Consider the following 13,558-nt stretch of genomic DNA (forward strand, 5'->3'; position numbering starts at 1 on the left):
GTAACTTTGCACAAAACATACCATAAATAATAAGTCTAAACAAAATATATGCATTAATCATTAAATCAGGGCTGTTTTCACAACTTTCTATTTTTCCATTAATCATAGTCTTCAAACTGTGATAATAAAATTCAACCAACGTTACTGTCACTCAAGAATAGTTGTCAAACTTGTTTTTCCTGTGATTCCCACCCATTGGCTGGAGGCAAGTGTTTAAGTGTTTGTGTTGTGCGTGTGTGTGCGTGTGTGTGTGTGTGTGTGTGTGAGAGAGAGTTAGAGAGAGGTTTTTTTTCATGAGAAGAGACAGACGATGCCTTTATACGCCCTCCTCAGTGGTTGAGGAGGGCGTGTAAAGGCCTAAAGTTTGAAAACACCTGAGCTGAGAGATACACCTTGTCAGCGGTTTAATTGAAATTCCACTGGCTGCAACACCTGGTTAGACTGATGCATCACCTGTCAGCAGTTTACCTTTAAGCTTTTTGACCTTTTCAGCAGTCACTTAAAGCCACAATGAGTAGGATATGTCTGATGCGGTTTGTAGACATAACATTTAAAGTTGGTCCCTCCACCCTGGCTCAACAAGTGTTATAGTTCTCACCAACCACAGATTCACTGTCTCTTTGTCCGTTTGCCGTTTTTTTCGGCGCTGTGTCCGGCATTTTCGTAGCTTCCTCTTACACCGATCAGCCATAACATTCAGACCACTGACAGGTGAAGTGAATAACATTGATTGTCTCGTTACAATGGCACCTGGCAGTGGGGGGGATATATTAGAGTCGGCAAGTGAACATTTTGAACTCTGAACTTTGTGTTGGAAGCAGAAAAAATGGGCAAGCGTAAGGATGTGAGCGACTTTGACAAAGGCCAAATTGTGATGGCTAGACGACTGGGTCAGAGCATCTTCAGAACTACAGCTCTTGTGGGATGTTCCCGGAGAACCTACCAAAAGTAGTCCAAGGAAGGAAACCCGGTGAACCGGTGACAGGGTCAGGCCCAAGGCTCATTGATGCACGTGGGGAGCGAAGGCTGGCCCGTGTTGTCTGATCCAATAGAAGAGCTACTGCAGCTCAAACTGCTGAAAAAGTTAACGCTTGTTCTGATAGAAAGGTGTCATAAACACACAGTGCATCGCAGTTTGTTGCGTATGGGGCTGCGTAGCCACAGACCGGTCAGGGTGCCCATGCTGTCCTAATGTTATGGCTGATCGGTGTAGATGCGTGCTTTTGTAGAGGTGGATGCCCAGAAATGTCCCGAACACAGCAAAATAATAAAATACAATAACGTTACTCGCTCCTGTCGCCGCAGCTCTGTCTCTCTTGCTTCACCACTCACTTCCCACGTACACACACGCTCTACACACTAGCTCTGCTCTAAATGGCTCTAGAGAGGGCCATTCGTGTTTTCTCGTCATCCACCATAACTCTCTAACAGGCTTGGCACACGGGAGAGACTTCAGTTGGTTGCAATCTGCTTACCTCACCGCTAGATATCGCCAGATCCTACACACTGCAACCTTTAAGAAAATCCTTCTAATTCTGCCTTTAAAAAGAGTCAGCTATCACAAAATGTATATGTTATATTACAAGGTGTTTCAAGATATCAAAATATGTAAGAAATAGCATGCAAATACATACAAATAGTGCATATGATTTTAAAAACATATATCAAAGTTGAAGCATGTTTGAAAGAAAATTTAATTTTAATTTTAATTTTTTTTAATGCATTTTTATGTTGTGATTTTTATGTATTTCACTTTTATTTTTTTAATGATCAGTGCATTTATTTTAGCTTTACTGGCAAAAAAAAGTGTATACTGTAAACACATTTTCTACTTCTATACTTGTGAGGACATAATGCTTTACAGGTCCTAACCCAAATCTTATAACCATCACTACTACCTACCTGACCCCACCCTAACCACAACATTAAAGCTAGGGTTGATAATCTTGAGAAACTAGCAAGAGTACGCTAGATGAAAAAAAAATTATACAACCGAAAAACCCAGCCCAGTGTTGCCAACTAAATTAAACTAAGCTCCAATTAAAGTAGCTAGCAGCACAATAGCTCCAAAAGTCGCTAAATCTAGCAAGAAAGTCAGCAAGTCGGCAACATTGACAGTCCGTCCCTTGAGGCCTCCCTCCAAATCCACTCCCCCAAAATTATCATTATGAATGCAAACAACGAACATGGCTATTGTTAGCACTCACAGCTATCAAGCTAGCATCTTGTGGAAGACTCCAGTGATGCGCAATGAGTGCACACCGGCAGGCCAACACATTCTCACTCCCAACTCGTCAAATATCGCCCCTTGGTCAGTGCCCCATTGGCATTGGAGAACGACGCATGGGGGAACCTTTTGTGTTACTTTTGGACAGACTAGAGACGGCGTGCCATATACTTTGACAGGAAGCAAGGTTTAGGCAACACAACCACTTAGTTAGGGTTAGGAAACTGTCGTGGTTGACTTCACCAACTAACGACTCCCATGACTACCGACTCACTGGACTGACGATACTAACGACTCACGTGACTTAATGACTCATGTGACTACGACGGTCTTCTAAAAGAAATAACAGACCGTAGAACGCCGTGATTGACCAATCAGAATCGAGTATTCAACAAAGCCGTGTAATACATTTGCATAATACCTGCCTACAGCGGCTAGTTTGGCAAGCCCTCAAATAAAGCTATAGTTAGAGCGGAGCTGGAACAGAGTCCGAAGAGTTTGGTTCGGTTGACCAATCTTAACAGAGTGGGGCCAGCTGACCAATCAGAGCAGACTGGGCTTTTTCGGGAGGGTGATGAGGCAGAGGGTGAAAAGATAAGATAAGATAAGATAAGATATTCCTTTATTAGTCCCGCAGTGGGGAAATGTGCAGTGTACAGCAGCAAAGGGGATAGTGCAAAAAACAAGATGCATCAGCTAACACAGTAAAAAAGAGCTAAACAAAGTGTAACAAAATATGAACCGTTTAAATAGAAGGAAGTATAAAAAAGGAGCAGTATATACAGTATTGACAATAAACAGACTATTAACAAAATTGCACAAGTGGATATTGCACAGTGAGAATGAATGAATGAATGAAATTCCACCTGAAAATATCAGGTTATTGTCAGTTTTTTGGGTGTGTTAGTGGCTGCAGCACAGCCGGTATGAGAAAAGCGAAATGCTTTTCAAACATTAATGCATGTAAACATGTTCTAGTCGAAACTTAAAACACAAGTATGCACCTGAAAATAAGCATAATAGGTCCTCTTTAACTTTTCCAAACTGTCCTATACTTTCCAAAATGTAAGTTCTCACTTTGGATTTGTCCCCACTTTCTTAAAGTCAAAAAATATCTTTACTTTTCCAAAAATGTTTAGACTTAAACCTTTCAAAAATGTCCTGAATTTTCAAAACATCATTACTTTTTAATCCTCACTCTGAAAGTCAGATTTATCCCCACACAGATAGAACAGCACAAACACACCCTCTCTCTCTGTGCCTCCAGCTGAGTTTGGATGGGGAGTGGCAAGGGGAGAAGTTTTCTGGGCTCGGCAGGTTTGGGAGGGACGAAGAGGTGTGGTCACCACCAGCCTCCAAAACAGATCCTCCTCTGCCTTGTTGCTTGCAGTCTGGGAGGAACCGGGACCGAGAGGTGGACGGAGAGAGACTGCCTGCTTGCTGTAGTCTCAGAGTCGCTTTGGCTGCAGCCGAGTCGGTGTCACAATGAGTATGTACGGGTCTCAGAAGGCCCTGAACATGGGCCGCAGGAACGGGTCCAAAGGAGACTTGAGCGGGATGCAGCAGTACGCACGGAGCGAGGTGGTGCACATGGGAGGCGGTAACGGATACGAACCTTACCTGGACGGATACAACACCTACAACTTCTCAAAGTCCTCTGGAGGCGGCATGGGAGAAATGTCGAGCAGCATGATGAGACAAATGTCGAGCGGTATGGGAGGCGGCATGATGAGACAAATGTCGAGCGGCGGCATGATGAGAGAAATGTCGAGCGGCATGGGAGGCGGCGGAACGATGACCAGGATGTCGAGCGGTGGAGGAGGCGGCGGAATGGGAGAAATGTCCAGCAGCATGATGAGAGAAGTGTCGAGCGGCATGGGAGGCGGCATGATGACCAGTGTGGATGGCGGCATGATGAGCGGCATGGGAGGCGGCATGAGGTATGACTTTTTTTGGTTAACTTTCAAACTTATGTATTTATTGCACTCTCCAAGCAGACAAACTGCTGCATGTTTCTGTGAACCTTTCTGCAAGAGTCAGAGCATGCATGCTGGTTTTCTATTAAATATTAATCATCACAGCCTGTTTTTATCCCAGTATTCATTTCACCACCTGCACACCCTGGTTTAGATAGATATACCAGTCCTTAAACCAAAAAAAGCTCTTGCATTTATGCAGCTCATGCTCCAAAATTTACCAAACAAATGCATGATCATATTTGCAGGGATCATAATTAAAGTTAAAGGGAAAATGATGATTATGTTCTGCAAAATTCTCAGAAATAACCTGATATTTACATCTTTGACTTTTGGAACAGTATTTTATGACTTATAGCCCTGGGTAGATATACCAGTCCTTAAGCCAAAAAAAAGCTCTTGCATTTATACAGCTCATGCTCCGAATTTACCAAACAAATGCATGTTAATATTTGCAGGGATCATAATTAAAGTTAAAGGGAAAATTATTATGTTCTGCAAAATTCTCAGAAATAACCTGACATTTACATCTTTGACTTTTGGAACAGTATTTTATGACTTATGAGTCATAAATGCTCCATAAAATTATTGTCTCCAGTCTCCATACAAATTGAAGTTTGTGGTATTTGGCTTGTGTGCATTCATAGTTTGTTTGTTGAAGGAGTTACCATGCCACCTGACTTCTGTTATTACATCGATAATACACAGTCATAATGAAACACTTGACTTAAAAGCTGCTGTGTTTTGCAGATTTTTTTTTTTTTCAAATCAGCTTCTTCTCTGCAGCTTCCCTCCCTGGAGAGAATCGCCCAGTTTTGATTTATAGCTCACATTGAGCTGCTGAATTTCCCTCCACTGCAACAGTTTAACTCTCACTTGTTCCAGAAACATGGGTGTCACTTTCAGACCTTCCACACTATCATCACCCACAGGGGAAATATGTCACTGTGGTACTTTAGGAAAGGGCAGAGCGGGCATCTGGCCGACATGAACACATGTTTGACACTGATGAAGGTTGTTGTTTAGTCTCTGGGTCCAGTTATTTCTTATTAATTTCACATCATGGAGTTTCTGATATGTATTAGCAGGTAAAGTAGAGTTATGGCAGTGGAGTTTTTAAAAAAAAAAGCCACACAATTATTCTGTATCACTATTAGACCGATAAACCGACTGAGCCGATATATCAGCCGACATTAGTTTATGGCCGATGCGTCATTGTCCTCAGGCTCTGACGAATGTCTTTGTGACTTAGATTTTTTTCATTGCTGTTTTTGCATCCAGGTACTTGTTTTGTGGAAGTGTGCGTTAGTTTAGGGGAAGTTTGGCTACATAATATATAATCATCGGCACACATCGGCTGACAAGTTACCAGAAATTGCAGTACGGAAATGCCAAAGATATGTTTGGATTTGTTTAGAAACAGGAACCTTTTTAATGAAAGATCCTTATTAAAGTGTTTGTTTATGTCATGCTTATGTTACAAAAAAATATGCCGATATATTGTTATCAGTTATTATCAACTCTCAAATATCAAAATCCAGTATGAGCTTGGGCAGAGACACCAACTTATGCCTCTCTGTTTTTAGTGTAACTACTACATATGATGATGATGATAATGAAGTTTTAATTATTGTGTCATGCATTAACTATTCCCAGCCCCTATAGGCATACAAGACACATACAAATGTATATAAACCAGCTTCCAAATGCACATTTTAAAACAATACTACAGTGTTCAAAACTAAAGAATATCAGTTAACATAACTTGACATGACGCTCCTTTCAAAATGTTTGATAATACATAATTATATCACTTTTTGAGGCATGTCATGAACTGTGTCATATGTATTTTTATTCGATTTCACTGTTTAAGTTGCAGAAAAACTGCCAAGAAATTTGCAGTTACATATAAACTTCATTCTAGGAAATTGTTAGGACAGAAAGTAACACCCTAAATGAAGTGTTTCTTCAAAGACATGTAATGCTGCATATAATACACAGGACAGGACATCCAAACTGTGTGGTCTCAGTCAGTGGTTTCCGCCGATAAAGGTAAATCTTAGAGGTTACGAGATGATTAACAGGATAGGAAAGAAGAAAACAAAAACAAAGGTCTGCCGCACAAAATTCTGTTAACTTTTTCTGACTAAATTTACCTTTTTTTTGTGAAATACTGGCCACCAAAATCACTCTTTGGTGAAACTGCTCACAACTCATTACATCACGTAGTAGAAACGTTGAAAAGCACTGGTTTATAGTGTGATATTATGATGGATATGCCTTTAATACAAATAATGCAGCTGAAGATTGTTATAGTAATGATCTTTGCTCTGCTGCCCCCTGCAGTGGCTCCAGCACCATCCACCAGAGGGCTATGATCCTGCAGGCCCAGTGCCAGGAGTACCTGAAGAAAGCCGAATACGCCCTTCAGTCTGTGAGTCACGCTTTTTGTTTTATGTAACTCCACTTATTGGCTCTTTTCCTTAAGTAGTGCACGTAAAAAACCCGTCTTATTCTTCTAGTCTTTATTTCAAAAGAAAAAAGCATCATGTTGCAGCTTCACTTCTGTTGGCAAAAAGAATGACAGAAATGTGGTTTGGTAGTAAATTGAGTAAGTTGACGAGTGAGCCTTTGATGAGACAGTTAGAACAGATAATAGGACCCAGGCTGATAATGAAAGAATTTAGTTTATCTCTCTGTTGGATCTGTTTTCAGAGTCAAATCCCCTTCAGCGATATTTCAACTGTCATTGTAGCCACTTATAGCTTTACATTGTCAGAGTGAGTTACAGCACACACACACACACACACACACACACACACACACACACACGTAAACGTCTCCTCAGCTTCTTGCTCAGCAACTTCTTGTGAATTATGGTTTTTCTGCAAAGTTCACCAGAAGTGGAAAACCCATGGTTGTTTGCTTGGACGATGTGGTTGCGTGATTTATTAGCTCGTATCACTGGCTCTGACTAGTTTTAGGAATGTGTCAAATACTAAAGTAAAGGTTACTTCTTTTACTTCCTTTCAAAAGGCATGAAATTATCCAGCTTCATGGAGTTCAGTTTACAGTTTTCTGCAGGAATTTGTAATTTTTGCGTCATGCCAACACACATCTGACAAACTTAGTGTCTTGTCTCTATTTCATATCCCAAAAACTTCAGGTAAAAACATCAACAAAGTTTTTTGCACAACATAAAGTACTAACGACAGCTGCATAGGACCCAAAAAAACTAAAATAAAAAGGAACACCCTGTCAGATACTAAAACACTTCCATTGGTAGACATTAAATAAACTGGATAAAAGTGACAAATAGTTTTTGGTTCTTTCTCAGTTTCCAAATAGAAACATTTTGCACATTTCAACGTAGACACAAACTTTTCACAGGAAAATGTATGGATTTTTATTTTGGTTTGTCTCTCTGCACAGTGGTTTTGTACACCTCCCTGAATGCTTTGTTTATGCTTTGCAGGGCGGCGCCTCCGGTGACGCGGAGCGCTACATGTCAATGGCTAAAGAGACCATTGAGCAGCTGAAGGGCTACGCGATGGACCTGAGACAAATGGGACAGCCCAATGACAACGTAGTCAGGACGTAAGGAACTTTCTTTCTTCCTTTCTTTCTTTCTTTCTTTCTCTCTTTCTTTCTTTCATCCTCTTCTGTTTTCTATTTATCTGCAACTGAAATGATTTACATACAAGTCTTATCAAAATGTTCTTTCTCTCTTCCTAATCCGTAGTTTGGAGATATGTAAAGACCAGCTGAAGGGGGTCCACATGGTCATGACCGGCAGCCTGAACAGGAGGAGGAGCACCAGAGGGAGCTCCGGAGGCTGGGAGGAGCCTCCGAGGAGCTTCCAAGACGCTATGGGCTGGATTGCACAGCAAAAGGTGTGCGCACGCACACACACGCACACACACACACACACACACACACACCACATACACCTAAATGCCTAACCCGGACAGTCAGTGTAAAATGGGAGAAATGAGGCGTGTGACTTAATTATTACGACATTACTATATTATTAAGACATTATTGTGAAATAAATCCCGACAGGTCTTACATCGCCTGAAGGGGTTTATTTCACAACAGTGACCTGCTAGTCACAGCATACATTATCCTGCTTATTACACGACTACTTACTTAAGAAATCAGTAATTCAACACAAAAATGGTCCGCCAGGGTCCGACATCAGAACTGCGTCCATAGCAACGATCTTGTATACATAGCAACGGTCTGCTATAAAGAAATACCAGACCGTAGAACGTCGTAATTGACCAATCAGAATTGAGTATTCAACAAAGCCGCGTAATAACAGATGATAAAACCTGTAAATGGTATATGGACTTGCATTTATATAGCGCCTTTCTAGTCGTCCGACCACTCAAAGTGCTTTACACTACATGTCAGTATTCACCCATTCACATACACATTCATACACTGATGGCAGATGGCAGAGCCAACCTGCCCATCAGGATCTAATCTAATTGCTCATTCACACATCGATGGCAGCCTTCGGGAACAATTTGGGGTTAAGTCTCTTAGAAGAAGAAGAAGAAGAAGAAGAAGAAGAAGAAGAAGAAAAAGGGCACTATTATTCCCGAGGGGAAATTTAATTTTTTTCTCTCTGTTATATACAGGACACACACACAAACAGGACCTATATAACATAACACGATATTATATCAATATCGTGTTATGAGACTAGATATCGTCTTAGATTTTGGATATTGTAATTAGCTTACCAGACTGTTCTAGCTGTTCTATTATTTGCCTTTACCCACTTTATATATCCACATTACTGATGATTATTTATCAAAACATCTCATTGTGTAAATATTTTGTAAAAGCACCAATAGTCAACCCTACAATATCATCGCAACATCGATATCGAGGTATTTGGTAATTTTTTTGTTGTTGATTTTTTCCATATCAGCCATCCCTAATTTGCATCATAACAAATTATATCTTAGATTTAGTCTTTGTCTATTTTATTTAAATGCCTGTCAGTAATTTCAAGAGTGATAAGATGTTCCAATCCTTGGCTTTTGATTTTTGATGGAGGGACGAGCATTTAGTTTACATTTCTATTGCGGATTGTTCCTTTAATAATTTTTTTTTAATAATTTCAGTCTCAAATATCTTTACAATGATGTGGTTTCTTAGCGACCTGTTTTCCTAGTGATACATTAAAATATCCCCCAGAATATTTTACATTATTATTTTCAATATAATTATATCTTTATAATATATTTTTGCATCAAAAAATCCATAATATGCATTGATAAAATCTGCAGACACACCGCAAGAAATGAAAACACAAATATCGCATAAAGGACAATGTGAATATGGCAGCTCCATGCATTAGGAAACCTATTTTTACAGCCTTCATTCTTTGAGTGCAGAATAAACAGTGTCTGACTGTGACTGACAGATCTCACTAAACCAGAACACTGTGCACACAGAGTTTAGACATGAAAGCATTCTTCTGTTATGTGTTGTCAGAAACTCTGGATGGAAGTGGTAATGCTCAGAGCAATTATGTTTACCATTAAGAACAATTACTTTATGAGGAACTGAAAGAAGAACAAGAACACACAAGAGGACATTCACATGCACGTGAAACAGACGTTAAAAGAAGGTTTTGTTTTGTCTTCAATTCTCAGACCAATTTTCTTCTGGTAAATTCCTCAGATGTTTTTTGGTGAAGAGGCTCATAAATTCCCAAAAAGAAAAAAAAAACCTGATTCAACTTGTTTCTCTGCCACCACCTGCTGGTGATATAAAGAGCATGTGAAACAAATGTTTGGAATACACTTTGAACTCCCAATCTGGGCTGCAAGATGGGTTTCAGAAGGCTTTGCTGTCTGCCTTAAAAAACTTAAAGTAAAAAATTGTAGCTGCACCAGTTTGTTCAGTGTGTGTTTCTGCTGTTCAAATAGCATTTTTTGCGTTTCAGCGTCTGATTGAAACTGCTTCATGGGGAGACGATCCTGCTGCCATCGAGCAGCAGCTCATCAACCACTCGAACTTTCACAGCTCCATCCAGAGGAGCGTCGAGGTGGAGCGAGCCAGAGATGAGCTGGTGGGTTCAGTTATCATTACTGCTGGGATGAAACAAATCTACTATTGTCGCAACAGAAGTCCCAGTAATATAATTTGTGAGAGAGAGCACATAATGTACTTCCCCAAAGGCTCTAAATTCTATTAATTTCTTGATAAAAGAAATGTTTACATTCATTATTATTTATTTATTTATTCATTATTATTATTTATTTATTTATTTATTATGTCATTATCATGTTAAACTGTTCAATTTCAGATTAAAGAAAAAATAATTGAAGCAGCAGAGGTCAAGATATCCTTACTTTTATACCCTAGTATGAGTAAAGCTCCAAAGTTGCTGGAACGTACATTTCCAATGTTGCAACTCAGAAGCATCTTTTTGTGAGACCCCCCCCTGGCTGATAAATGCTCACATCTTTCCACCGGCTAGTTTAAGATTCTTAAGAGTGTCTTTCACTAACTGAGGCTGATTCTCTTCCCACAGATGAAGAAAGGAGACAAGGGAAATCTTCACGCTCTGGATCAGGAGTGGGACAGTCTGCAGGTGAAAGAAAAAACATTATACTAGCCTAACTATGTTCATATGTGTATATATATATATGTATTTATACAGTATATATATACTATATATATATATACTGTGTGTGTGTATATTTAAATGTTCATATGTATATGTGTATATATATATAAACAGTATATATATACTGTATATATATACTGTATGTGTGTGTGTATATATATATATATATATATATATATACATACAGTATGTATGGGTTGGGAACTTAACTTTTTCTTCTTTCTTTTCTGAGAAGTGACTACTAAAGGGGATCATAATTCAACAAATAAAGACAAAAATAAAAAAAGAATGATTGGATTTAAACTTACACTCGTCTCCCTTCCTAGCAAATGTCATTTGGTCGGACCGAGCAGCTGCAGAACCTCAAGCGGATCATTCAGGATATGTCCAAAGAGATCATGTGGGTGAACGACAGGGAGGAGGAGGAGCTGATGTTTGACTGGGGAGACAAGAACATTGACCAGTACATCCCACGGAAACAGGAGAGCTACTCGGTAATTACACGATTAAAAGATCAAAAGTTCAAAGGGAACAAGGAGAGAATTGGGTTCACTTTGGTTCACAGTAATCCATGTTGAAGTTACATTTTTTAACAGCTTCTTTCTAGTCGATTAACATTCTTGGCAATCCTGTGAGTCTAAATTACTCTAATGCCTCTTTATGAAGTTAATCTGCGTCTCATAAGGGAGCAATCATGTGTGATACATTGGATTTGGCAGCTGCAGTCAGTCATCCACTTAGAGCGAAGCCACAGAGTGTTCCTCCAGCTGCATCCTGATGTTTTCTGGGTCCCCTGTGATTTCTAAACCTCTTCTTATGTAACAGAAACTGATGAGTGCCCTGGAGGAAAAAGAGAAGGACCTGAATAAACTGAAAGCCAGAGTGGACGGCCTCCTGAAGCTCAACCACCCAGCTTCAGACAAGATCGAGGTGTGGACCGCTCCATTCATCACAGTGTTTACATGTATTTATAAGTGGGAGCCTTATCTTTAATTTTTCTATTTGTCTGTGTTTTTCAGGCTTACAGGGACACTCTGCAGACTCAGTGGAGTTGGCTCCTTCAAATCACCAAGTGCATTGATGTTCATCTGAAGGAGAATGCAGCTTACAACCAGGTAACATGACAGAACATGAAACTTAAAGCCACTCTAATAAATATTTCACATCAACAATTGATGAAATGGCTATGTGCAATGTGAAGCACGTTACTTGTAGTGACAAACCCAGAGAGAATTATCAAGTGACCCTCAGCTCTACAGACCTTTTTAGCATCTTTCAGCTCTCTGGTTTGATTTACGGCCTGCAACTTTACTGTTTGGGTTCACTCTGATCACCGTCGGTTTCGGCAAACGAGCTCTGATAAACTCACTGTACACAACCTAAAGGGCCAGATATTTCCCTCAGGAGTTGGTGGGGACCAAAACAGAGCTAAAAGGAGAGTCAAAAACAGCTTCAGCTAGTGATTAAATGTCACATATCACATAGTCTGACTCACCAGATGCAGACTGTGGGTATAAGCCGCCGCATATCTCACATGGCATTCTCCACCCCTTCCGCTATCTGTGCTATCTATTTTGCAAGTGCACCGCCGCTGCATCCTGTACTTAGCGCCACCCAAGACAATTGTGATTGGTTTAAAGAAATACAGAGCCAAAAATACATAAAGCCAGAGCGTTTCTTCCCCGATACCAGAATGATCATGCGTGGAGCCAGACCTTTCTTTAGCGCTGACACAACACTGTGGAGATAGGTCTTGCTTTGCGAGACTACATATTACATAACCGCAACTTCTTTGGCTTCTGACCTTGTTTCATGTCATACCTCTCTCTCCCCACGTTTCCTGACTCCTCTTCTCTGCACTTTCAACTATCGAATAAAGGCAAAAAATGTGACAAAAAAATAAATAAAATAAAATAATACAAAAAAAAAAAAAATCAAACTAGTTTCAACCAGGTGTTTGACTGGCAGAACTGCTTGCACTCCTATGCTAATGTGCAGGATTTTTTCCTCTCCCCATTTGATTGTGTCTGATCAAGCCTTCTACTTTTCCCAACTTGAAAACACTCAGTAAATGCCACGTGTGTAGGATTCTTAATTTTTTTTTCGTTGTATCAAAAAAGACACTTTGGTAGACAACAATGGATGCTGCTTCCCTCCCAAAGATCCAGTCCTACTGTAACTCTCAAATTGAAATTCTACACACTGTGTGTGCATTTATTGATGCAAAGGGGACATATGATGCAGTTAATCGGTCACTGTGATATGCTAAGCTGAATCCTGACGCCTCTTATCTCTTGTGATCAATTAAAGGGGAACACCACCTAAATTAAGAATTCCAATATGTTATTTTCATGGCCTAGGAAAGTTCAATCATTTTTTGTGAACATGAGCTCCTCTCTCTCTCAAAGGCAGAAACCAGAGAAGTAAGTCTCAAACTTGTGATGTCATAGGGTATAAAGTCTGGAGCTGCTCCATAGACAATGAATGGGAGACTGATTTTATGGGCCAAATGAATGTTTGTTTCTCTTTTTTTATACCTTATTGAGCTTTATTCTATTGCAGAAAATGTTCCCATATACTCAGAACATTCCCCTGGGTGCTCTCAGTGTCACCTAACATCTCTCCTAATTCATTGTCTATGGAGCAGCTCCACACTTTATACCCGATGACATCACAAATTTGAGTTTTAGACTCTAGTTTTTG

The 13,558-nt window shown here is 39.9% G+C and overlaps 1 protein-coding gene across 5 annotated transcripts in view; it reads left to right on the plus strand.

Moving 5' to 3' along the window:
• The first annotated feature begins 3,616 nt into the window (after nt 1–3,616).
• LOC119488165 (plectin-like) overlaps nt 3,617–13,558 on the plus strand; it is a 36,676-nt gene continuing 26,734 nt past the window's right edge. For 2 of the 5 annotated variants that reach the window (XM_037769526.1, XM_037769531.1), the window contains exons 1-9: nt 3,617–4,167; nt 6,550–6,637; nt 7,679–7,800; nt 7,946–8,096; nt 10,169–10,294; nt 10,760–10,819; nt 11,182–11,349; nt 11,681–11,785; nt 11,875–11,970. In XM_037769526.1, coding sequence (XP_037625454.1) covers nt 3,713–4,167; nt 6,550–6,637; nt 7,679–7,800; nt 7,946–8,096; nt 10,169–10,294; nt 10,760–10,819; nt 11,182–11,349; nt 11,681–11,785; nt 11,875–11,970 — 1,371 coding nt within the window. In that variant the 5' untranslated portion in view covers nt 3,617–3,712. Of the gene's footprint in view, nt 4,168–6,547; nt 6,638–7,678; nt 7,801–7,945; nt 8,097–10,168; nt 10,295–10,759; nt 10,820–11,181; nt 11,350–11,680; nt 11,786–11,874; nt 11,971–13,558 lie in introns of all 5 variants that reach the window. The other 3 variants (XM_037769530.1, XM_037769528.1, XM_037769527.1) reach the window with 3 other exon arrangements.

The sequence above is a fragment of the Sebastes umbrosus genome, chromosome 5, assembly GCF_015220745.1.
Source record: "Sebastes umbrosus isolate fSebUmb1 chromosome 5, fSebUmb1.pri, whole genome shotgun sequence".
NCBI lineage: Eukaryota > Metazoa > Chordata > Actinopteri > Perciformes > Sebastidae > Sebastes > Sebastes umbrosus.